Source organism: Calonectris borealis, chromosome 5 (genome assembly GCF_964195595.1).
Source record: "Calonectris borealis chromosome 5, bCalBor7.hap1.2, whole genome shotgun sequence".
Classification (NCBI taxonomy): Eukaryota; Metazoa; Chordata; class Aves; order Procellariiformes; family Procellariidae; genus Calonectris; species Calonectris borealis.
In genome coordinates, this window is record NC_134316.1 from 8,198,749 (window position 1) to 8,223,642 (window position 24,894).

The following is a 24,894-nucleotide window of genomic DNA, read 5'->3' on the forward strand; positions in this document are numbered from 1 at the left end:
TATTTAATTTTGAAATGCGCCACAACATATTAAAACCAACAAAAAATGCAGAGATCATATTATCCGTTTGTACCAAAAAAATAAGAGGAAAGTTATAAAAACTATTCCCAGATGTGGAAATCTAGCTGGATCAAACTTTTCCTCCCTGTAGGCTCCATGGGAAAGCACTGCTCTGGTGGCACAGACATAGGTGAAGGACTGGGGCCATTCAGGAAAAATGACAGGGTCAACTTTTCTATTTCCTTCCTTAAATTCCCTGAAGGAAATCAGTGCAGATCCAGAAGTGCCAAGAAAAATGCAAACTACTGCTGTTTAGTGCTCACAGCTCTCACTGCAGCTCAGGACAAGAAAGTCACAGAGCCCAGGCTGCCACGGAGAGGTGCCTTTCTCCAAAGGAATCCCACTTCTCAAACCCTCTCTAACAAGTATGTTAGAGCAAGACTATAAAGCCATGTAGATCCTACAGAACTGAAGAGATGTGCTAACACGGGAGCTTCTGGTACAAAAAAAGAACTGAAGAAAACACTTTACATACATACAGCCTATTAAAAACAACGATAACAAAACTTGTTAAAACTCTCTTATGTAGGAAAATGGTATTTGAACACTTTTTTCCAAAAACAGGTATCACTTTGATGCCGCCTCACTTAGGAAAAAAATATTTATTTTAACAAACTGTCTGTCCAATTCTGACATCCAAAAAGATAGGTTTGTGTTTTCCAAATGCTCAAAATCCAAGTAAAAAAGTGTCAATTCATTATAATATATCCCTCTACCTCCTCACTCCCAAATTCCATATTAAACCTTTGACTTTTTATTTTCCCTTCCAGTTCAGGATGTCTTTTTCCCCAAAAAGCCTCCAAGCTATTTCATGAGCACAACATCTGTTTTCTGACCCATGCAAACGATGACGTCTATATAACGGTCTCAGTTACTTCCAGAGCGACTGCTCACGGCTTGCAAATAGTACAACATTATTTCTGCAGCTGCCACTTCTCTTAAAATTTTCTGGGATCCAAAATACACTTTAAGGTCCAATATGATCATCAGATTCAACCTTCAGTTCACACCGTGTAACAGGGTTGCTTTCCACGTGGTGGTAAATGAAGACTGAATTTAAATCTAGCAATGAGCCCAAACTTTGGTGCCAGCAGCATCGAGTCCCTATAGCTGTGCTACTTCTCCACAACAGGGAAAAGAAAAATGGGCAAAGCTTAAGTTTGTCACTTCCAGAGTCAGCTCTGCTCTAACCCCTGTCCCCTGGCAAAGACAGAAAGATGGAAAAAAAGATTTACAAATACAAATTCAGAAGAACTGAATCTTCACTACAACAATTAATTTTTTTCAGTTATTATCCTGAAGCGCTGTTCTATCTCGTATATATAGTATTACACAAAAGTGCTATTAAAGGTACTCTAGTTCGTTTGCTTTGGAAAGTTTACTTTTCTGTATAGATTTTATTTCTATTCCAAAGTCCAGAAAGACAAAATCCACTTGTGTGCAGGTAAAATGCTTTGAACACACAAAGCACAAGGTAAGTGCTAAGAATGCCGTTACCAGCGTGTGGCTGGAACATCTGTACAGGTATACAGCTCTCGAAGGAAAGGAAAGCATGCAGCCGAGAGCCCCCTCCACGCGGCAAGTAGCTGCTTGAGCACTGGCTTAGGTGGAAGAGACACGTTCGTGTCCTTATTGCACTTAATGACTATAGGTGGTTGCTTTCAGTCAAACCTGAACTACAAGACTATGGCTAATGCTTCTTTAACAGAAAAGGAATGCCCCCGTCGGCAGCATGCTCGATCGCATCATGCACAACCGTGAGGGGATGGGAAAGCTGAACCAGTGCCCTGGTACAACTCCATGAAACAACATGTCATGCTCCGATCATGAAATTCTGGAGGCAAAGTGCTTCAGAATTGTACAAGCCAAATTTTCAGAGCAATAGCCACCAGAGTCAATCCTGCAAATCGGGCCTCCAGCTGCACCCCCAGCACGCAGAGCCTGGCACAGCCCATCTGCAGGCTGCATTTATCATGTTTGCGAAACACCCATCGCCATACTGCCTTGTACAAGGTACAAGCTGGTTCCACTGAACTTGCAACGGACAATATTGGAATATGAGAGTCAAAGCAGTACTGGAAGTGGACCTGGAAACACCGTGTTTGTTTCATGAACTTGGTATTTTACTCTATTTATAGCTTTTAGCCACTACACATTTTAACCAGTTGAGTTGCACTTGAACTGTAATAGACATTCCGGGCACAAATAATTTTCAAGGTCAGATTAATCCTGTTACATGTTCTCTCACTGTAAAGTGGCACAAAGTTACACCTGACTTGCAAGATAAACCTAAATAGAGATCCCTTTGCATGCCATGCAGTTCTATCTAGAATTACTATCAGTTACATAGAAAGAAAAGAAGTCCTTCACAAAGGCCGAGGAATGCCATTAAGGCTAAAGCTTTCTAACAAAGTCACCCCCGTTACCCTGCTGGCTCTTTTGCAGCAGCACATCACGGCAGATTCATGCATTCAAGGAACTTTACCAAAATCTGGCCCCCAGACAGCCTGCGTGACTCAGCTATTCACTGGGCAGCTCTGGGCAGTTGCTGTGTGTCTGCCTTTACCAGCAATCCAAGTCAAGCAAGAACATTCAAATCTTCAGAGCTTGGCACTTAAATTGTACCCACAAGGTCTGTACATACTCCAGCAGCCTGCAGCAACCCTGTAACTCCCCAACGCTCTAACACCCTGATTCTTTCAGAGTCCCAGGGTAGGATTTAGAGTAGGGCCTTGAAGGTCCTGCTGTTTTGCAAGTGCAGTTTGTCCTCGCAGACCAAAGCATGGTTGCAGAGTTACAGATTTGCACTTGTGTCAGAACAGCAGCTGCAAAATACAGCTGAAAGCTGTTGACAGGGGCAACTGCAGCTGTAGAAAACTATAATGAGCAGGCAGCCCAACCACCAGGCTTTGGGAAGAGTTGTCCCTTTCAGTGGCTTTTTATTCTTCCTTCTTTTTGTCTATAATTTCCTAAAGAAAGGAACTAGAGAAGAGGCAGAAACAGGCCAGAAAGGAAAAGCAAATGAGAAAGCCCATCATCTCCCAAAAAGCCTCCATGAACTGACACAACAGAAGCAATGACTTCTTTGGCTTTCTTATGAAGTTTTGGGGATTTATGGATTTGATTTCACAGTAGAAGACATGTTCACCCTAAGATGAATATTCCTAATTGCCACTACTGCAAATGATGTTTTGTTTTGGTTTGGGGTTTTTTGTATTTTTGGGGTGGGTTTTTTTGGTTTTTTTTTTAGTTTTCAAGTTTTCAGGAAGCAGTTTAGTTTAGTTTGGTTTCCTGATGTTAAGTAATGGATCTGATATCGGTGTCTGGTAAGGATGCCCACTAATTATAAACATGTCTTTTATTTACCTGATTGATAGTGATGCCTTGTGGTACATATATGTTTTACTCCAGGCACTTTTGAAAACATGGGATCTTGATGCAAGAGGCCATTTAAGTGTGGAGGAGAAATCCTTCTCTGAAGGAGCCATTGCACTCTGCCGGGCTGGCCTCAAGCTGTACCAGTTAACAGCTCTGACGGCCATTTCTGCTGTGCATCACGTGTAGCTGGATTCAAAACCAGTGCAAATGGAGAGGCAAAAAACCCCTCCACACTCAGGTGCAGACCCAGGCAGAGTCCAAAACCTCAGCTCCAAATAGGAGAACAAACAGGATCCAGTGCAAGAGCCTGCCCTGCTGCAGCCCTGCGATATTCCACCCTAGGAAGTGGAGATGGGGTCTGAACATGGTTCAAGACTGGAAGATGCTGATGGGAGCCAGCTAAGAGGAGGGTCAGAGCATCCGACACAGACCTAAGGGACTTAGTACGCGTGACAACTGGCTGTGTGGGCACTGCAAGCCTGCTCTTGAAGCGTGTCCCCCCCATGCACTGAAACCTTCCACGAGTCCAAGGTAAGAGCAGCAGGCAGCACCCTAGGGAGGACTTCATCTCCCCAACACACCCATCGCTCTCCCACCCAAACATTATCATCCAGGTGCCTTGGACTAAAGGGAATATCATCCTGACTGGTTATTTTCTCTCCTTCTCAAAGGCAGTTGCAGACTGATAAACGTCCTCAGAAAAGAGAGTGGAGGGGGATTAACTGCAGCCTTTTAACTTCAGACTTTCAAACCTGCTCACATGGCTCCCAAAGAGCTGAACTATGATTGCTCTCCCCCTTGCTCAGACCTCATGCAAAGTCCTTCTGCCAGGGGCAATGGGGGGGACAACAGGAGAGCAACCTCAACCCCACAAAAACGGGACATCCTAATAAAGATACTGACAGAGCCGGACACGATCGCCGAGTGCTGCAAAGAGAATCTACATAATGTTACTCTAACAGTTCAGTAAAAATGGCATCAGCAAAAGGAGGCTTTCAAGAAAGAAGTTACCCCCAAACACACAGGGAGAGCAGCTGAGAGGGTTTCCGTTAGTTTCGTTTTGTTACATAAATCACCATTATTATTTCTTACTTACGATGTTAAAAGAGCAGGAGGATACTTGAAAAAAAAGGCTGTGCATGCACAATACCCACACGAATAAATTCCAGTGATCCACCCCAGCACCGGACATGGTGCCCTTCCCTGGCCGCTGAGCTTGAGCCCTCCCTTTAGGAGGAGCAGGGGAATTCATCACCAAATATACAGTATATTGTAATGGAATGATACCAGGAAACAATACTAACTGGAGTCTGAACGTTTCCTCCACGTGGTCACGTTAATCTACTGTTTAACTCGGCAGAAAAGACAGTGAGGAAATAAAAGCTCAATTCACCCAGCCTGAGATCAAAACTGTCATGGCAATATTGGCAGGTTAGACCCTGATTCTTTAAATAGTACATTGCCTTTGTTAAACAAAAGTCATTCTTTTATTACATAATAGAGATTATAAATAAATGTAAAGTGTGCATGCAGTCAACTGCATATTATACAAGCAATATCTATGTTAATAATCGTTTTCTTTGGCAGGCCAGAATCCAGCTGGACATGCAATATTTACATATCAAAATCCTTGGTGTGTTCAAGTCATATTGGATGCAAGTGAAAATATATATGTATATATATTTACCGTATACACACACACATATATATGTATAAAGGTATATATACACCTCTGCATATATACTGTATACATATATACACATAGGTATATGCTAAAAGTGGATTTCATCTTTTTCTGATTCAGGTGATGCAGGCCTTGAAACACTAAAAATATCCTGACAGGGAATCTGGGGGGGCCGCTGGGGTGATAAATGAGATTTGGGGGAAGAGATCTGGGGTACGTTCTTTTCGGACAATATTTTTAAAATTTCTGCCACCTGCTTCTCAAGGGCAGCCATCCTACTGCTTAGCAGCTGGATATCTTCTTTGAGTTCGTACTTGACTTCCTGCAGCGTGGTTTGTAAGGCCTGCTCAGGAATAGGGTAGAAAGGGTGCCTAGCATCAGCCTGAATGGGGCTGTGCTCCAGGGGGCTGCGAGTCTCACCAGCTTTATCCAAGCGAAGGTCACTTTTTGTTATTCCACTGTCACAAGAGTCTGTTTTCCTCAGTGGGTTTTTATTTACACCGTTCTCCGAGTCATTGCACTTGGGGTCGTCGGACAGCAACCCCATGGACTCAGCCTTCGTGACGTTGTTCCAGTCCTCCTTCTTCTCCTCATGGGTCCCCATTGTGTTCTTCAGTCGAAGCCACCCTTTCCCGTTCCCGTTTTTCATCCGCATGGGACTGTTTACTTTCAGACATTTCTGGTCTCCGTTTCCATTTGGCTTGAGCTCCATCGCATCCCTGTTGTTCTGCTTCACAGCCTCACTGGTTTTCATGTAAGCCAGGGATGTCTGGATGGGGGTGATCTGAGATACGGTGACCACGCTGGTGCCTGTGATGGAGGCCCCGTTCTGCACGCTCCGGCTCTCCACCTGAAGCTGGTTCCTTTCGGGGTCAATGTGGGTTGAGCCTTGATTACGCATCTCCTTTTGCTGTTTGAATTTCTGGAAGAGTTTCCGCACAGGGTGGTCCACAGGGATGCTCAGCGTCACCTCGTTCTTCTGGCGCAGGCGCTCCTCTTCTTCCTTCTTGACATCGCTGATCTTCCGGAAGATGATCTATGGGGGATAAACCCACAACAGAGTCAGTACCCAAAGGACATCGCATACGGCAAACATTACTGGGAGATGGGGGAACAGTATTGAGAGAACATCCATTTCTCCTTCCTTTCTATCTTAATTTCTTGTAGTGAATTCAAACGGAGCTGATCAAGACATAGTAACCTCAGCTATATGCCACTCCATAGACACATATATATACACACACACTTTCTTAAAAGTATAGATTAAAAGTGGGTTTCACCTTTATGTCTGATGCAGAAGATAGAGCCTTGACGAACTAAAAATATCCCAACACCAAGAGAAGGAAAGAAACTGAATAAAGAGAAGAAAGTAAGTGAGCAAGAACCCAAATACTGTGATACCTACTTACCCGTTACTCACCCTCATCACTATCTTTAGTACAGATCAAAAGGAAACAGTAATTCAGTGGAGACGACACAACTGTAAGTTTAACTCAACGTACACACGAGAGACTGGAAAATCCGAATGTGCTCAATACTTTTTAGCTCTGCTTACTGCTAGTTTTATAACAGTGGCTGGAGGGTGCAATTAGGTTCCCCTTGTGCCGTGTTGTGTGGCTTCCCACGGCAACACAAGCATTTCCTGGAGAGTTTATATGCCTAATATGTGTGGGTGTACCATGGAGAAGCACCGTAACAGGGGTGCGTGATTATAAAACCCAGCAACATCCACCGTTCCGTGATGCCATGCCATTTAATGCTGCAGTTATTTCACCCTGCAGCATCTCTCAGGCCTCTATAGAAAAAGGAATCTGAGCCTCAAGCTGTGGAAGGATCCACAGAGTAAAAGCCTTTCTGATGATTTTATGCATGTTACTCATATGAATTTTTTTTTTTTTTTTTGGTTCATCCAGTTTTCTTGAATGTGGGACTGAGGCAGATTAGGGAAACTCTGGTTCTCTGGATAACAATACTAAAGTGAAAAGCAGCATGTGATTAAATGGAAATATGAACTGTGTAGGAATAGTGTTGGTAAGAAAAGTAAAAGAATGCCCCTGCAACACACAAACAAAACTCTGTGACAGTCAGATGTAGGTTTTGAAGTATCTGTTTGAGTATCCATATTTCAGTATCTATTTACTTTTTATAAAAAGGCTTCTCACGCCCGTCCATATTGCAAAGAAATAGTTGCCTTCAAGCCTCACATCTTCAGAAGTCGGCAGAGGAGTGCCACGATGGCTACAGCTCCTTCCCTGCACGAATCTGGGATGAGCTGGACTTCAAAGCTTCGTTAGAGAGCTTTCAAATGCAGTAAATATATCCTTGTGTGCTGCTGATAGATGCAGCTGCTTATAATAATTTGGAAAGTTAACATGTTTATTAGAAGCCCAGTTTAAAAAAAACCCAACAGAGAAACATGGAAGATACTTTCATCTGACTCTTCTGACCTAGATGCAGTGACACATCATACGCTCATTCAGAAGCTCCTCTTCATTAGCACCTACCCTCATGGAGCAACTCTCCCTCTCAGACAAGCCACTGGGGACAGCAAATAAATGCAAGAAAAGTTGCCCTTGATTCAAAATTAAGTAATTACATTTAATTGAAGCCATGCTCGTTAAATGAAGACTTGGAAGGTGGGTTGTGTTGTTTTGTTTTTGCCTTTCTTTCCCCGGAGGGCAGCGTGGCACCTCTGGCAGATGATGCCATGCTGAAAGCAACCAGCTGCAAGGATGTGTCTCCAAGATGTGTCTCAGAGAAGATGGCCGGTTCCTCTGGTCTCCCCATCCGGCTGTGCTGCTCTGCCCTGTGCTGTGCCAGGCCAGAGCGGCTGGGTCCCTGAAAACATCTGGGGTGGGGAAAACATCCTCTACCCAACGTTTCCCTGCTCCGTGGCCATGACCCTATCTCACAGCTTGAGCACCCTCCTCTCCCCCAGCCAGCTTGTGCCTGGCTGGTGGTGGCCGGAGGCAGCCGGGGCTGCTGCAGGGCAGGCAGCTGCCTGCAGCCTGGCAGGGGCTGGCAGCGCTCCCGTGTCCAGTGCAGCACTGGATGTGCGGTCAGGAGAGGCACGAGGTAACTTCGGTAACTTCTGTCCTGCCAGCTGTTTATACAGACCAGAGCGACAACAACAAAGACCACAGCACCAGTTTTTGATTCCTCTCCAAACACTTGCCCTTCACTGAAAACTACCCTCATCTCTCTTTTTTTCCCCAGTCTACTCTTGTTCTTTCATTTCTCCCTTTTCTCCTCTCAGTTCAAGATTTCTCCAGCCAGAGGTTATCTCCCTGCACAGAATATAATTATCTGTGACTGCTGCCGCTGCCTTCTGCAGAAGAAAAGCCAAGACTTCACTAATTTGACACTGCCTGTACCTCACGCTCCTGAAGTGGGCCCTTCTGAAAGCCAGGAAATTACTTTGTTTTTCTCTGCTGGAGGCTTCACCCCAGAACCACTTGGCCAGATGTCACTGGGGTGAGCCGACCCCCTGGCACGGGGGTCTGAGCCCAAGCGCTGCTGTGCCTCAGCATGGGGCCAACACTTTGGGGGAAGCTGAACGTATCCCTGCTGCGGGGATGGGCGGCCGAGGTGACCAACGCCTTCAGATTTGCAGTGAAAATATGCTCCGGCCAAGTGAGACCAAGGACTCCGTAACCTCTCACAGCCGTGGGCTTTCTCCCCACTTTACGCACATGCAGTGGAGAAGACACACTGCCAAAGCCTGCTGTCACCTCCCCAGGAGGAGATTTTCCTTCAGTCTCTTGCAGGATGCAAACAGGAGCGTAGCAGAGCTCTTCAATAAATCCTTTCCTCTTTCTCTGCTTGGGACAGAAAGTGCTATACCCTGGAATGATCATGGGCAGCTCCTTTGAAGAAGCAAGCCTGCTGCACTCTGCGTTAGTGCAGAAAATGCCCAGGGACTCAGAAATCCAGGGGTTAGCTGGGAGTCAAGAATTCAGGACTGATCTGCCTTGGTGGAGCCGTATTTCCAAGGGAGCAAAGGTGAGCTGATGCAAGCCGTGCGCCCACCCTCCCCTTGGCTTTCTCATGAAACCTGGATGTGTTCACAGGTGTTTGCTATTTTCTTTTTCACTCTGAAATGCATAACCAAGCAGACCCTCATATCCCAGCTGACGCTGTGAGATTATGGCACTTTGGAGACCAGGGTCTTGGTCCTCGTTCACCCACTGAACTACTGTCACCACGAGGAAACCATTTCACCCCTGCATCACCCCATGGACTGTCCCCTCTTCAGGACATCCACCCTCAACCAAGGGAGCACTACGCCTAGCACAGCAGGGATCTAGTCTTAGTCAGGACTACTCAATACCGTTAGAATGTGTATAAGTAAAAGAAAAGAAAGATCCAGACAAAGAACTGGGGGAAAAAAATGAGATGTGAATTCTACGAGTAATAGTTGTTTTGCATTACTAAATTTTTCCATATTAGGAATGTTTTCATGTGGTTGGATTTAATCCACTTCCACAGTGGTTCAACCTAAGACAGATCAGGATTAAATGTGTTTACATGGAGACTTAATTCTATTAATGTCTAATAACTATTACTGGCTATTTTCCTCTATAAATAAGAACAGAAAAACACCTCATCCAAACTGACATTCCTCAGCAAATTGGGAGAGGCTTATTTTGCAATCTTAAATTGGATGAGCAATTTCAGTTGTCCCTGCCCTTTTCAGAGGGGTTACACATAGGCCTGTTCAAACCTATGTCCCAGGAATAGACACAAACCCCAAAGGAGTTAATCAGAAGAAACTGAATTAACTGTATATATAGCACATCTCAAGGAGCAAAGAGCCATACCTCTGTGTCACGGCAAGTGCTAAATTCATTAATGTGACGGAGATTCAGTGTAGGACTTCATTTCCTTTATGGATGGGATTGTGAAAGGCTGCCCTGTGCGACACAAATCTTGTCTCACGAGACCAGGTTCCTGTTTTTCTTGCCTTTAATGTATTTATTTTGGGAAGGGGAGGGAATGGAGGTGACGTTAATTATCGAGCTGGCAAAGGTTCAGTAGAAGTCAACTGATGGCCAGCCCTGGGAACTGAAGTATTTGGATTATCTACGAAGCAGGCTCAGAGGAGACAACAGATTCTCCATTTGATCTTAACCCCAACCTCCTTTCCCTCCCCTCGGTACTGAGAGGTAACTCGCCGTGACTGCGAACTCAGCCCATCACCACTTCCAAAGAGGGACCTTACCAAAGGTACTGGCAACAGGTACGTTACTGCTGGAGCAGCTCCTGTGAGGTGCCAGCTTGTATAACCAAACCCAAAGCCAACTGCAGACAAGGGCAGCAGCAATGAGAGGTCAGGGAGCCAGCTCAAGGCTGAGACACACACAAGTTCTCCCATCTGCTGCTGAACTAATCAGTAAAGCTGTGGCCTTTCCAGATGCTTTGAAATGCATCCCTTGTCTGCTGTCTTTTTTTGTACCAGTACTGCGAAAATCATCCCTCCATGACCTTGCTCCATTCACACAGACCCGTTAATAAGCGACTCCAAGGAAGGTACGTGAATGGATTAAAGAACTCATAAAAGTCGTGAAGAATTACAGTAAGTTCATAAAAGTGGCAAATATTTGACCAGAGATCATCCTGTCCCATTCCTAGGACATCCCATGCTGTTGTCAGTAGCATTCAATACGTGCCTGGCCCTCACCACAGAAATTCACAGAAACGTATAATGGTATAGCAAAAGGGCACACAGTTGTCATGGTGATGAATACAGTGGGTGTGCACCGACTGAGAGAGAGGGAAAGCCACACAAGTCCATCAATGTAAAGATTTTCACCGACTAATAAACCCTGGGTGCCCAAGCTGAGGCATCCTACAAACGTGGCTGATGGGCAAGGGATCCTGGAGTCCTGCAGCAAGGGGAGACCCTGTCCTAGGAGAACTGGCTTGACTCAGCTCACCAGGTGTTTATGCAGCACCAAAAACTGGAACAGGAGACAAACACAACATTTCAGCCCCCACAGCTACATACAGCCATGTAGAGCAGAAGGAGGAGCCCTGCCATGTGGCTGGATTGGGGCCGCAATCAGTAACCGATAGGTCACACTCATTAATGCATAGGCTAGGCTGATGTGCGTGTTGGTCACCTCTCAAAAATTGGTTCCAGAGGTCACTATCTTGTCTGTATTAATGTCTTGTAGAAGCCCCATCTGCCTCGCATCTGGTTACTCACAATCTAAGGTATTTGTCCAGATCCCTGTATTGAGTGGTTGGAGCGAGTGGGAACTTTCCAAGCCGGCTGCAGCGATGGGGGCAGCGTGTTAGGAAATGCACCGTCCCTTGGACCACACTGAAGAGCTGGTGGCTCCCAGCTCGCTTGCGGCTGGCTGAGATCCGCAGAGCCGCTCCTTCACCAGCTTTCAAATCCCACCAGAGGGATTTGATCTGGTCCACGTCCTTCGGGAATGTCTAATTCCCATAAAAAGGGTCAGTGTCCTCACAAGGTGTGTTGGTCTTGGCATCCTTTTATATAGGTCCTCTTTTGGAAATGGGAGAGCTGTCTTCCATTGCCTCCTTGGCCTGAAATGATTCAAGGCGAGTCCTTCACACAAACTTAGCTGAAGCTGGCAAATGGATTTTGAAGTTTTTGATGATATAACCAATATCAAACAAATACTGCAATCACATATACCTCATTTTCTTTGGAAACAATGCTAAAAAACCCCCAACAAATACAACTGAAAATAATAAGGAAAGCTTAATTCATGCCTAGGCTACACAACATAAACCAAACTTTTGTAAAGACATTTGCAAAAAATGCTATTAATTTTCACATCTCGGAGTGCATTGCAGAAAAGAAGTTGCCATTTTTCTCATGCTAATGAGGGAGGCGAATTTGTGTCAGATCCAGGATTTAGACACAAGATACCCCAACCCATGCGATGCTCAGACGAGTGTGCTATTTTCCTGCTTCTAAGAATAAACTACAAAATACACCCAATTTCCAGAGCACAGACGCTCAGAGCAGCGTTCACCTACGAAGCCTGTGTCTGCATCTGAACTCATCCTCCAGGAGCCCTGCACAGTCGAGGGAGAGAAAAAGGCACTTGGAGGGTGTGAGTCATTTCACCTGCAGCTAGATGTTAAAACAGGTCAGACAAGCTGTACCCTGAAATGCCTGTTTGTCTCCTGTGTCTACACAGGGAGCTTTGTGCATGTCGCTTGGATGCAGACATCCCCCGCGTGATGGCGGGTAAGAAGTATCCAAACCCCTGCCTCTAGCAGTGCAAATGTCAGGGTTTGGTGCAGATCGTGTTAAAAGTTTTCCTGTAAAGCTTTGCTCTGTGTATGTGTGTGTGTGTATTACACACTTCATCTGATGCTATTTTTATTCCCCCCAGCATGCTGGGGTATTGCCAGTTCCCGGCTGGGATGCATTCCCCACCCAGCCTCAGAGATCAGCCAGTCCTTCCAGATAAACACTATTATTTTAAAAGCTGCAGGAGGACGAGCGACGACTGCACAGAAGACGATGCCAGACTGGCGGGTCCAAGTGAGAGCTTGTGAAAAAACAGACGTTTTGCCTACACAGAGCAATCAGATGAACCACTAATGGGGAAGGCAAAGCCCCCCTGTTCTTACCATGCTCCAGCGGTTGGCGGGGGATTGAGCTGGTCTCCCCACAGCTCCTAAGAAACTGGAGCTCACCTGGGATGGCTGTGGCTGCTCCCATACAACCTCCCTTTTGCATTGCAAATCTCATCCCACTCCCAGATGTTGCAGGACAGATCCTGCTCAGATCTCTCCCACTGCTGGCACCATGCACTGCGAAGGACTGTCATCACCGGCAAACCCTTCCCAGGCCATTGCTTTGGTATGCTCACGTGAGTCTAGGATGCTTCACCCCTCAGTCCTTGAGGACTAGTCCTCTCTAGGAGCCTTCAGTTGTCAAAACAGGGCATATCTGGGACCCTTTTTTTTGATATTCTGAAAACTAGGCCAGTCAAGCCCAATTTCTCAGGTGTAACCTTTTGTAAACAGGCTTGCTCCAATACAGAGGTGTTTTTTAAATCTAGGCAGCTCACAGAGAACATGATTTACTATGAATACTTGATGTTAAAATGTTTTTAAATCTTATTTTTTCAGATACTAAATATTTTTTAAAAAATAACTTTAAAGATGTTAACAAATCTTCCTTTTTATTTACATGAATTGAAATGTGCTTAAATTTAAAAAGTTAAACTATTGAAAGAATGGAGAGAAATGAATGGATAGGAGATCACCTCACACAAGCCCTTCTGTTTGCAATTAGGCAGAAACTGGAGCCCTGGGACCTGGGCTAGCAGAGCTGTGAAATGCAGTTCAGTCTGATAGAAGAGCCACGGGCCATCTCCTCCTGTCCTTCATCTGGAAGTCCAGCCTGTGAGCCTCACAGCGAGCCAGAGAAACCTGAACAGTTGGTGTTTAATGCAAACCTTCCTTTGGGACGGATGCAAGAAGCGCTGCCATGCACTGTGGATGGACTCACTGTGTCTGGACTGGTTCGCTGCCTTGAAAACCTGTTTCATCACAGGTTTACTGCCCTTCCAAAACAGAGAAAGTGATGGCAGCATCGCCCACAAGATGCAATTCCAGCTCTTAACCCCAAGGGAGAGTTTGGAGTAATGCGTCCTCCTAGGTCGGGGTATGGCAAGGAGGTAGGAGCAGACAGCTAGAGCCGCAAGATCAGCAAGACCAGTAAACACCAGCAAAGGGCCAGCAAGGAGCACTGGCTCTGACCCAGCTTCCATTAACAGCTTTTCGGTATGGCTCATGCATGAGAGCAACCTCTGACCGTGGTGTCCTGCACTGGCAGGAGTCTCTGCAACCGAGAAGCATGGTCAGAAACCCTCTACTGAACATGACAGCGACAAGAAACCTGGCAGAAATGGAAGGGAGCTGAAGCCACGAAAAGCGAGAGCCAACAGAAACTGAAGCCAGGGTGCCTCTTTCCAAATGCAAACTGCATTTAGGCTGCTTCACCTAATTTACTCCTCTAAATCTCCATGTTCTCTTAGCTCACTTTATTAATCTGCACTCTGAGGATGCAGAATAGATGGCCTGAAATGATGGCTTTATTTTTCTTCTGCTCTGTACACTCCTCAGATAGCTTTACTTTGTTGTGAAATTCAGCCTCAAAACCAAATTGCTCTAACAACTGTTTTAATTGCTCTCCAGTAAATTCTCCTTAATCCTCCTGTCCCAGGAACTGTTTTGTGTTAAACCATTGCTCCATCTGCGTGTGGGAAAGGAATCACTGTCCTTGGCTGTGCAGTGAAAATGACTGACTGCTGAGCAATCAGTTAATCTCCAGGATAGGAATGTTTCACTGAACTGTCTTTCATGCTGGATTTTGACGGAAAAGAAGATTTTTGTAGGTTAGTTTGTTGGCTGCTTGAAAGAAACAGTAAATAATAGCTTTTCTACAAATTTCCATTGATCCTGACTTCACAGACGCAGTAGCATGCAAAAGCAAAAGCTTGCTACCAAGCACATTTTAATTTTGCTTTGGAGAAACTGTATTCATGTAGTTTCCTCCTAAGCGATTATAGAATTGACTTGTAAGAGATGTGAAGATTTTCAATCCAAGTAACAAAGTGATGTCACTTCAAGGAAAGGAGAATTATTTCCATTATGTTGAAAAAGCCCTTTTAAGGGAAACTTAATGGCATTTTATGTGCAAGAAAGGGGTTAATCCTTTCATCATGATGTAATAAAGATCTGTGTCCCCCAAGCTGCTCATCTAAAGAAAAAGCGGGGCACGTAGGGATGGAGAGTCCCTTCAGAAGAACCCAACAACAGCCAATAACTGATTTCCCAGAGCCCATAACTTCCATCACCTTGTTACTGCTTGCTCTGTGTTGTAGAAATTGGTTACTGTAGGTCAAATTTTAATCTGATTCCATTTTGTGTTTGCAATCAATTTGCACCCGACTACTCTTGCAGAGAGACATCTGTGCATGCTGACAGTCAATTAGGCTGATCTGCATTTGCGAACAAGCACGCATATTAAGAAGACAGTGGTTGAGAGTTTGCCCCATCTACTTCATACTTGGTAGGGATCTGAGGTCATCCTGTTTTACTTTAAAACATGTCATCCAAAACATGGATTGAAGAAGAAAGAGAAGAGAAGCAGGCAGAGATCCAAGTCACATTTGTCACATCCCCGGAGCATCATGGCCCAACACACACAGCACCAGGCTAGGATTCAGGAGGATGGATTATTCTGCTGGCCTGACCTTTGGCCAAGTGGGAGGTCTTCTGCAAATCACACTGTCTCTTCATGTCTACATTTCTCCCAGTAAGAGAGGACAATAACACTGCCCTTATTTCTGCAATTAATTGGAAATCCCTCTATCATTGCTAACTATTTACAACCGAGAGACTAGGATCCATGGCTGATGGCAGAGAAGCGCCACTGTTTTGGCCTATTGTCAAAACTGAGACAGTTCATTAAAAAAAAAAACCCATAAAAATAAGGTGTTCTCAGGATTTCAACTCAAGATTAAGGGCCCAAGGCACTGCTGCACTGAGACATCTAGGGCAGTGCACAACGGATGTACAATGCTACATGAAGTCCTTTCCTGACGCCCTGATACATCAGTCAAACCTTGATTAAGGGTAGCATTGACACCTACTTTGCAAGGAAGGATCAGTCAAATCACTCAGCTTGAGTGATGGGCACTGATTCTTTAAAATGGTGTGATTACATGTTTAACTAAGCATGTGCTGAGCTAAGGAGTCAGATTGCCAAAAGAAATGCCAAAGCGTCTTACTCTGTTTGCACAATTGCACACATTTACACCGACCACAAGAGCACTTTCTGAGAGCAGCTCAGCCTCCTGAGTCGGGAGCTCTTCTGTTCTTCCAGTCGCCCTGACCTAAGCATCTCCTGCCCATACATGCAGCTCTTACAGACGCCTCCTTCTCTTTGTACCCCAGGGGAAAACAATGCATGGATTTTCTGCTGCTGCAGGCTTAGCTGTTTTATCTGTGTTTCTGCTTGGAAAGGGATGCTGAAGAAGGGCACTGTGCACCTCTGGAAGTGTGGAGCTTCGCCGTGGTTTTTAAACAAAACTCTGGAATAGAAACTGATCACTTCTTTTGCTGCTTTGCCCTCACTATTTTCTGTTTTCTTTGCTTTAACCAAACAGTAGATGCCTTAGCATGTTGCAGAACAGCCAGATTCAGACCTATTTCTCCAATACAATCAAAGACAGAAAAACGCACCTTCCACATACAAAATATTATTTAAAATAATAAACCAGAAAGGCTATTTCATTTATGAATCTATTGTATTTTTCATGGCATGGTATTTTTCAACCAGGGCCCATTGCTGGTTGGCCTAGATTAGGGTCAGTCCATTGCAGAGAGGAGTATTGATCTGTGTGGCCTCAGAAGACACTGAACTGTGACCATGATCCAAGAGGCACATCCAAGGAGCTCCTGCAAGAAGGGAAGCTGAAGTACTTATGGAGTCCCTCCTATGGGGCTCCTGTCATAACTGGGGGTAATGAAACCCAGCTTTAGCCTCCTAATTCCTTTTCAGGACCCTAAATCCTACACTGAACTCAATACAAAGACTAAATTGGACTGGGGAGCTGAAACAATTTGTTGAATCAGGGCCTAATTTTTTTTTCTGTATACAACATCAAGATGGTTAAGCATGGGGAAATTGAGCAGAGAGCAATTTTGGGATAACTGTTGCAGTGTAACTGTTACTGAGTAGTGTCTCATGGGGACCCTTGTTCCCTCTCACTGGTTAGGTTTATCCACTTTGGGATTTAAACTCACGCCTTCCTTTACTCCATGACAACTCTCCCATGTAGGCAAGTCTAGCCTGCGTTGGTCATTTGGTGGGTGAGGAAACTAAACAGTTCCTCCTGCTCTCTGCCTCCTTCTACCAATCTCTCCTCTTGCAGATGGGCTCTTGATGGACAGTATCACGTACTCATCTCTCCTTCCTCTTTCCCTTCCCTTTTCCCTTCCCCTTCCCCTTCCCCTTCCCTTCCTTACTGAAGCAGTTATTAGAGGGAGCAAAGGGCAGGGGAGATATTTCTCCTACTTCTTTGCCTGGCACTAAGGCAGAGGGAAGAGCAGATTTCTAACACTCTTGCTGGACTTTCTTTCTTTCCATCTTGCAGATGTTTCTTGCTCTGTATAGCACAGAGCTCCTGCAAGAAAGGAAACTGAAGTACTTATACAGACTGTGGTGGATTTCCAGCCCCAGGGAAAGAGGAGCCTTGCAGAAGGCTAAAAACCCAAGCTCAATAGACCCAAGATCTTTCACTGGATGGGGAGGAAAATCCCAGCAAAGACGGCCTCCACCTACCACAACAAAACCATCCCATGACTTTTAGAACTCCACACTGATGTAAATAGCTGATGACACATACCACCAAGTGGTGCACTAAGACCATGTTGCCACCACCAATCCTGCCAGCACATCACCATTAGGTACCCTAGGGCTTAGGAACTGAAGGGAGCTTCCCCTTGCCTCCTAGCCCAGTTGTGGGGTGGTGTGCTCACTGCAAGACAGTGTCCCTTCAACAGGACAGTTTCCAACTAGATCAGGAAGGCTTGGTCCTTGCAAACTTATATTGGCCATTGGATCAATATCTGCTATTGGCACTGGCCTAATGAAATGTCAGTAAGCAGCAGTGCCAATTGATTCAGGCTTTGCTGTGGTGCAGATGAGTTACAGTCTGTGCATTTTATTACAGATCATGAAAAAAAGAAACTCCTCAAAGAAAGCAGCCTTCGCTTTGCCCAGCGCAGTATCTCCTAAGAGCTTCTGAGCATAAAAAGGGAAAGATAGTTCAAAGTCTCCAGATGACAGCGGGATGGTTTGAGCTTGGGGCAGACTGCAGAAATGGTGCTCTCTGGGATGGTGAAAAGTGCCAAAAGACTTTTCTAGCCTGATTTAACTTGGAACAGAAAATCAATCATCAATAGTAATATGCAGTACTAATCTACCACTCTTCTTTCCCTGTACTGGAGAAAGTAGGATTCATGTTGCTGCCTCTTTTGCCAGATGCCAAAACCAGGGCACAGAGTGAGGGGAATGGAACCAAGGTTTCCAGCCCAAACACCCCATAGTAGGAAAAGCCATAGTGCAAAAAGATTAAACATATAAACATAAAGATATTTTTAGAGTAAAATAAAATTATTAATATAATAATGCACTTTCTTTTCACTACTGTCCAGTCTGAGAAATACAGAAATTCTGGATTTGAAATAGTTGGAAGCACTCAACTGTAACTGCAGTTAATTGCTGAAATTAAATCCAGTCCAGGACGACTTTACTGCTGTTCAGATTTGCGTTGGAAGAGGGGTGGGGAGGTGAGCAGCACTATCTCTGTTTATTTAGTGAGAATTTTCAGAAGGTTTTGCTCTTATTCCAATGAAAAATGTAAAAATCTTCACGTTTGGCTTCTGACCAGCCCTACTTGTGACAGACCCATTATTCCTGCATATCCCTAGCACAAAACCGCATAGAACATGGGCCCAGAGGATTTGCAGAATTCATGTTTTGTTCTCTGTGTTTTTGCCTCTTACGGGTTTCTGCCTGAAGACCAAATGGTCTCAATAAATGTCTAAGACAGACTTTCCATTTACAAAGTAAAACATCAGCAAAAGAATTGCAAATTATTCCCAAAATGAACTATTCTCTCCTCTCTAAGTGGAAATTTAAATTAATTGGAATCATTATGGGTTTTTTTTCCTTAAATATTACTGTACCAGACTATAAAGTGCCTGAAATTTAATCTGAAGTCGTCAGACCTGAAAAAGTGTTTTGCAACCAAAAGCTTGTTGATTTTTTTCCAGCTATATCCACTGGTCTAACAAAAGATAACACCTCTTGTTATCAGCCTTGCTTCTGACATTGAGGACATTCTACCTGGCTTTCAGAAATTTTGGTTTTATACGGAATGTGCTACCAGCTACTCTCTTTGTTCACTTCATCATTTTCAAAGTTTTGTTAATTTATTGAAAAGCTTTTATAACAGGACCTTCAATTAAAACAATGCACTTCCAGTGCCATGCGATGTAGAACACCATCAGTTTTGTTTGGAAGTGATGAGTCAGAAATGAAGAAATAATTTTGAAGGGCAGAACATATGAACAGACCCAAATGAAAAGGAAAATGGGCAGCCTCTGTACCTCGAAGAGCCAAGGCATCAAACCTTGTTGTATCTTTCCATATTACAAAACAGAGAGGTAAAACATGCTGCTCTGTCACTGTCAGACATTCCTCACCTGAACCAGGTCTAACAGTGGAGAGTAGTTTGGTGGGGAGAGCCAGATTCAAGCTAATTCAAAAACATGGCAGTATTCCTGAGTGGAGCAGATTTAGGCTGGTGGTTGGGTAGTCATTTGCTTGTTTCCTATTTGCTTCTAGACCCCAGTCAAGGACCTGTTCTTTTAAATGCTTGTGGGGCTGAAAGTGAGGGCATGTCTATGCCACACCACAGAGAGGGGCACAAGGACCCCTGTTGTAGCGTTGAGTGTTCCCTCGCAGAAAGGCAGGATTAACTAGGCTCAGTTCAGAACTGCTCTAATCTGGCTCTGCTGCTTTCAAGCCCAAAGCTCACACTGCACCATGGTTCTGCTTTCAGCCAGCCAGCCATGCCAAAATTACCTCAGAGTTACTTGTTTTCCTTCTTGACCCAGCCTATTGCCATATCAGAGAAGACTGAACCTGCCTGGACCAAATTCAGGGAAGTGCTGCCAGAGCTCACTCCCTTTCTACAGATCTTTCGGATGAAAGCCAAGCTCAAAAGACCGCTGGACGTATACCCATGTGCCTACCTTCCCCACGGGATGCCCTGCAAACGAAGCCACAGGGATGCTGCAAGGGAGAATGAGCTGGGGCAATTCAGCAACTCACATCTCTGCTTCTCAGCTCAGCACAAAATCCACTGGCAGTGTGACCTGGCGATTCTTTTAAATTGAAACCAAGACTCGGAAAAGATGAACACCTCTGGCAGGCCATTCACTGACTGAAAGACAGGGTCAGCCCACTGCGTAACAGATGCGAAATAACTCAGTTAAACCATTGGGAAATCCCAATTTAACAGGAAAAAAGACCAAAAGGTTACTTAAACTTTTAATATCTACTTCATTTAACTATAGAAGGCTCTGTGAAATAACCTTAACAAGTATCCCTGCGATTCTTCAAGTGAAACATCTCACCCAGCAAGAGCTAAAATTTTCCCAGTTGAGAGCTCTCAGTTGGCAGTGTGTGAGTAAGCAGTGCTGGCTGTTGAAACATACTGTAATTGCCTTTAACATGATCACAGCCCGTGCTTCAGTGGGGAGGAACCCCCTGAGGAGAACGAAAGACCCAAGACATAAGCTTGCAAACATTGAAGAGTATCCAGTCAAGAAGAAATACACTATGAAGAGGATGTGCTACTTTCACCTAAGCATTTCCCTTTAGCCAAAAGTCGTTGGCGTAGAGCTGCCACTGAGGGTGCTTTAGCTCAAGAGATTGAAGGAATTACAGTTTTTCAGAGGCATCTGTAATTGTCAGCAGAGCAGGGGCCTTCCATTTATGGCATAATCAAATGAAAAATTTTTAAGAGAGCATTTTAAGAGCCCATTTCAATGATGTTGCTAATGTTTCCTCGTACCTGAATCTGCACTAGCGAAGATCTCTTCCTTTCTGGGGCAGAAAGTCAAGGAAAATCACCCACAGCCAGAAGAGCCTGGAGGAGAGCTATCCACCAACTAGTGAGCTTCCTACGACAGCATCAGCCATGTGAAACTTCACCGCAAAGAGAGGCGTGCTGTTCCCTGAAGGTTACTTGTGCAGAAATGAAGTTGCTAATGATAGTTGTATCGGAGTCTCTTGTGGGCAAAACCAGTGGGTTGCCTACATGACAAACACCCAGGGCGGACAAAGTGCTCTGCCTGTCCCCAAAGGGACCATTAGATGTTTTTTCTAACCTCAGAAGATGTGACTGAGGAACTCGACAAGCGGTGACTCTGCAGAGCTTTGTATTTATTTCTGAAGGGTATCAGCAAGAGGAAGAGACAGCACAAAAGAGTTAACTAGTGGGGTTATGGGGATGGGATAAACAGATGGTGTGGTGAAGAGCCATTTCCTTCCCATTTACATACTGACTGCATTAAATCAATCCCTGGGCTTTCAGGCAACAAGCTAAGGCTCTGCTGGGGAGGATTTTAATGATCTGGCTATATCCTAGTTGTGGGTATCATTCTATTGTGTCCCGGCATTTAGTCTATTCTTGGGGAAAAGGTTCTTCAATTTTTTTCATGTGATTCTTGGTGATCTTCCCTAATACCTGTATCACAGCCATCACTTCTTTTCTAGATGTGGACCTCTGTAAAGCTCATCAGCACTGTTTTATGTTCCTATCCATGTATTTACACACTGATACAGGATGCTCCTTAGGGGCTGAGCCTGCTGTTTTTGCAGTCTTAGCTTATCTCATTGCTCCAGACCCAAACAAATCAGTTTTTAATCCTCGCTATTGTATACTTTGGCAAATGTGGCTTTAGAAGTGATCATAAATGACCTCCTCATGTAAAACTGGAGTCAGTCCAGTTGATTTGCCCCCTCTTCCTGCCTGGGGCTAGTAAGAAAACCCTGTACCTGCACAAATAAGAGGTCTTTGCAATCGACAACATTGATGATTCTGTATTTCCCCACTTGTGACTATGCTGCACCCTGTTTACACACTGTTTGTATGCTTTCTACCACTCCCTGTGCACACACAATTAAGAGAACACCAGCTGGTACAGGATAAACGCTGCTGGAAGGATGCAGAGAGACACCGGACAGAAGTACAGATCTCTACCTCTGGCTCTGTTACTTTTCATCTCAGATGCTACGTTTGCTTCCCAGAGGTCTTTTTCACCTCTAAGACTTTGGCTAAAACATCCTCTCTGTTTTTCTATGGTTTGATTTTTTTTCTGGTGCCTGAAAAATCCAGCTAACCCCTAAGCTTCCCACAGAAGACACCTTCTCCCAGGAAAGCCTTGTCCAGGCATTTCTAGGAGGCTGACACTTCTCAGCGGGGTCTGGCACCCACCTTAGATGCTAGAGAATGCCTACAGATGTGCAGCTGTGCCAGATGTTCCACCCATGGGGCAGGGCTGATCCACGGAGCAAGAGCATCTGCCCACAAGAAGGCTAGCAAGGTTAAAGGCGGCTGTTGGGGATTTTGCAAGGTCAATCTCTGTCCCAGCAGAGTCCTTATCTACCCTATTAGCAGCTATCTGACACGTTGGACTGAATTTGAGCACAACTGGCCTGGGAGGAAGCTCTTCATGGGACACGTTACTGATGAACCACAGGGCAAACAGTGCCTTCGTTCAAAATTTCTGACAAACGCTTAAAGTTATGGCTAATGGTTCATGCGGATCAGTCAGGCATCAGTTGGTATATTAATGCATGGCTGCGTTGAGCTTGTATATTATTATTCATGTACTGTTGTAGAACATCTTGAGGTTATTGGCTAAGTCCTTTAATAAATGGAAACAGGGACGATTAATAACACATGAAAAACATGCATGATTCAGTTCATCCATTTACACTTCTACTGAGGCTTTCTTCGGCAGGAGAGCTAATACAGCCTGGGAGAAGGATGGGGGTCATTCATAATTGAGCTGCTCTGAACTACCAACAACTGTTCCATTTAAAAATGGATTTGCCTTAGACACTTGATGGAGATGGAAATTCATTACAATGGCAGGCAGTCAAGGAAAGCAGAATCGGTGAAAATAGTGAGGCTAGACACAGAAATTAAGTGCTGAGATGCCAGGATGCTCTGATGAGGTCAGGGACATGGAGAAGGAAAACTGGATGCCTGTGCACTGAGGGACAAGTGATGGGCACGAACGGAAAAGCAAAGCTAATCTTAATAAAAATGCTACATTTCAGCTGACTGGTAGAAATATCCTGCTTAGAAATGCCTGCTCTTTGCTGCTGTCATCTGCTGGTTGCTTAGGTCTCCATTTTCACATTTTTAAGGGAGTGCAAAGTGTTTTAGGCTCTCAGAAAAAGCCAAAGCCCGTTCCTGTGGTAACAGGAGTGCTGTCCGTAATAAAAAACAGAGGACAATGGACTGTTTCCAAAAGGGATATGTACTCACAGCGCACGGAGAGGTGCTCTGGAGGCACAGTGACTGATGGAAACATTTAGATAGGAAGCGCTATACAAAATCTTTTTGGCAGCTGCGACAGCTTTGTGGAGTACTAATGAAATAATCTAAAATTCACCTAAAAGTGAGAGGGGAGGTCCCAAAGTTCAAAAGACCACTGACAGTTTAACTAATGGAATTAAGAGAATCAGAGACTTTTATAACTGCTTACACCACGCTCCTTTTTTTAACAGTAGCTTATACAGAAACTGAAAACTATATTATGTTTTTGTTATCTTTAGGAAGGGAAACAAATTAGGGCTGTGAAAACTGAGAAGTAAAAATATGAGGAAAAAACATGGATTAATAAAATAATTTCTTCCTAAACACAGGGAAGATTTTTGCCTTTCAGCAAGTTGCTCAAAAGTGCAATAACAGGAGACTCAGCTTATTTCAGGTGCTTCTCAGAACCTCCCCGTCCCTCCCGACAGCTATGCCCCGCTCTGGCATATGTGTAGGTCAGCTAGTCTCAAGATTGCTCTCCAGACTTCCTTTGCATGGGACCTAAACGGAGGCAGCTTGCTAATCACAGCAACTGGCTGCCAATTAAAAAAGGCACAGTCAATCAGCCATCATTAAGTTGGAAGTGACAGGCTGGGTTTTATTTTTAACTAAAACTAGTAGGATTCATGCAAACTTCCCCACAAAGTTTCTCTTGCACTTTGTGTACAATTTAATACTTTCCTACATGCACTGTTTCTTTGCTGTAAAAGGCAGCCCCAAAATAGCATTCAAAGTAAGGTAAATCTAGGATTTGCACGGCTGCAATGATTATCACATGCTGAACCAGCAGGTTTGGCTATTACTGCATCTGTGAAGTGTGTGCTGCAAAACAATAGATGGATGGATTTATACTTGCACAGAAAAGAAAGACCTTATGCAGGGAGTTTTGTTTAGCATTTCACATGCTTACAGTATGTAACTGGTGAGGAGCCTTTCTGTGCAAGCCAAGGCAAAAACCTGTTCGGAGAGGAGGAGACCAGAATAAAATCAGTGCTCTCTCCAGTGCAAAACAGCTGTGAAATTGTTACCGATCATTTCTAGATTGGACAAAATGGATCCCATTTTGGGCAGAGCCAGAAAACTCCTATTTGGGTAATTCTAAAGATCTATCTGCTCCTTGTGAAGCCTATGGGAATTAATTTATATGATCCCAACAAACAGGCAGAAGTTCTCTTTTCCCAGCCATGGTTTTGGGTGCATTGCAATTGGCATTCCCAGTCTTGAAGAAGTAAGGTTTGGGGAGTGAGAAGTCTGGTGTAGAAACTCATTTTTATACCTGCAAGTCATGCTGTGCTGTGTTACTAAAACGTCTGGCGTTCTGCTCCAGGAAGCAACAACAGAAGCAACCAGAGCACTTGGAATTAATCATCTCAGTTTTGTAACATCTCCCCCTTTTTTTGCGGTTGGAAAAGTTATAGATCTATATGGTAATTAGGCTCAGCAGCCCATGCCTGAAGAAATCCATTGCTCTGGGCTAACTGTTTGGAGGGGTGTGAGATAACACAACAGACCTCCTTCCCCACTTTCTGTGCAAATCCTACCTGCTAGGATGCCGGTGGCCTTAGCGTTCAGCACAGTTGTAGG

The 24,894-nt window shown here is 44.6% G+C and overlaps 1 protein-coding gene across 1 annotated transcript in view; it reads right to left on the reverse strand.

Annotated features, from left to right (window-relative positions):
* Positions 1–2,972: 2,972 nt before the first annotated feature.
* KCNH5 (potassium voltage-gated channel subfamily H member 5) overlaps positions 2,973–24,894 on the reverse strand; it is a 169,409-nt gene continuing 147,487 nt past the window's right edge. Inside the window, exon 11 of the mRNA XM_075150883.1 lies at positions 2,973–6,158. Coding sequence (XP_075006984.1) covers positions 5,211–6,158 — 948 coding nt within the window. The 3' untranslated portion in view covers positions 2,973–5,210. The remainder of the gene's footprint in view (positions 6,159–24,894) is intronic.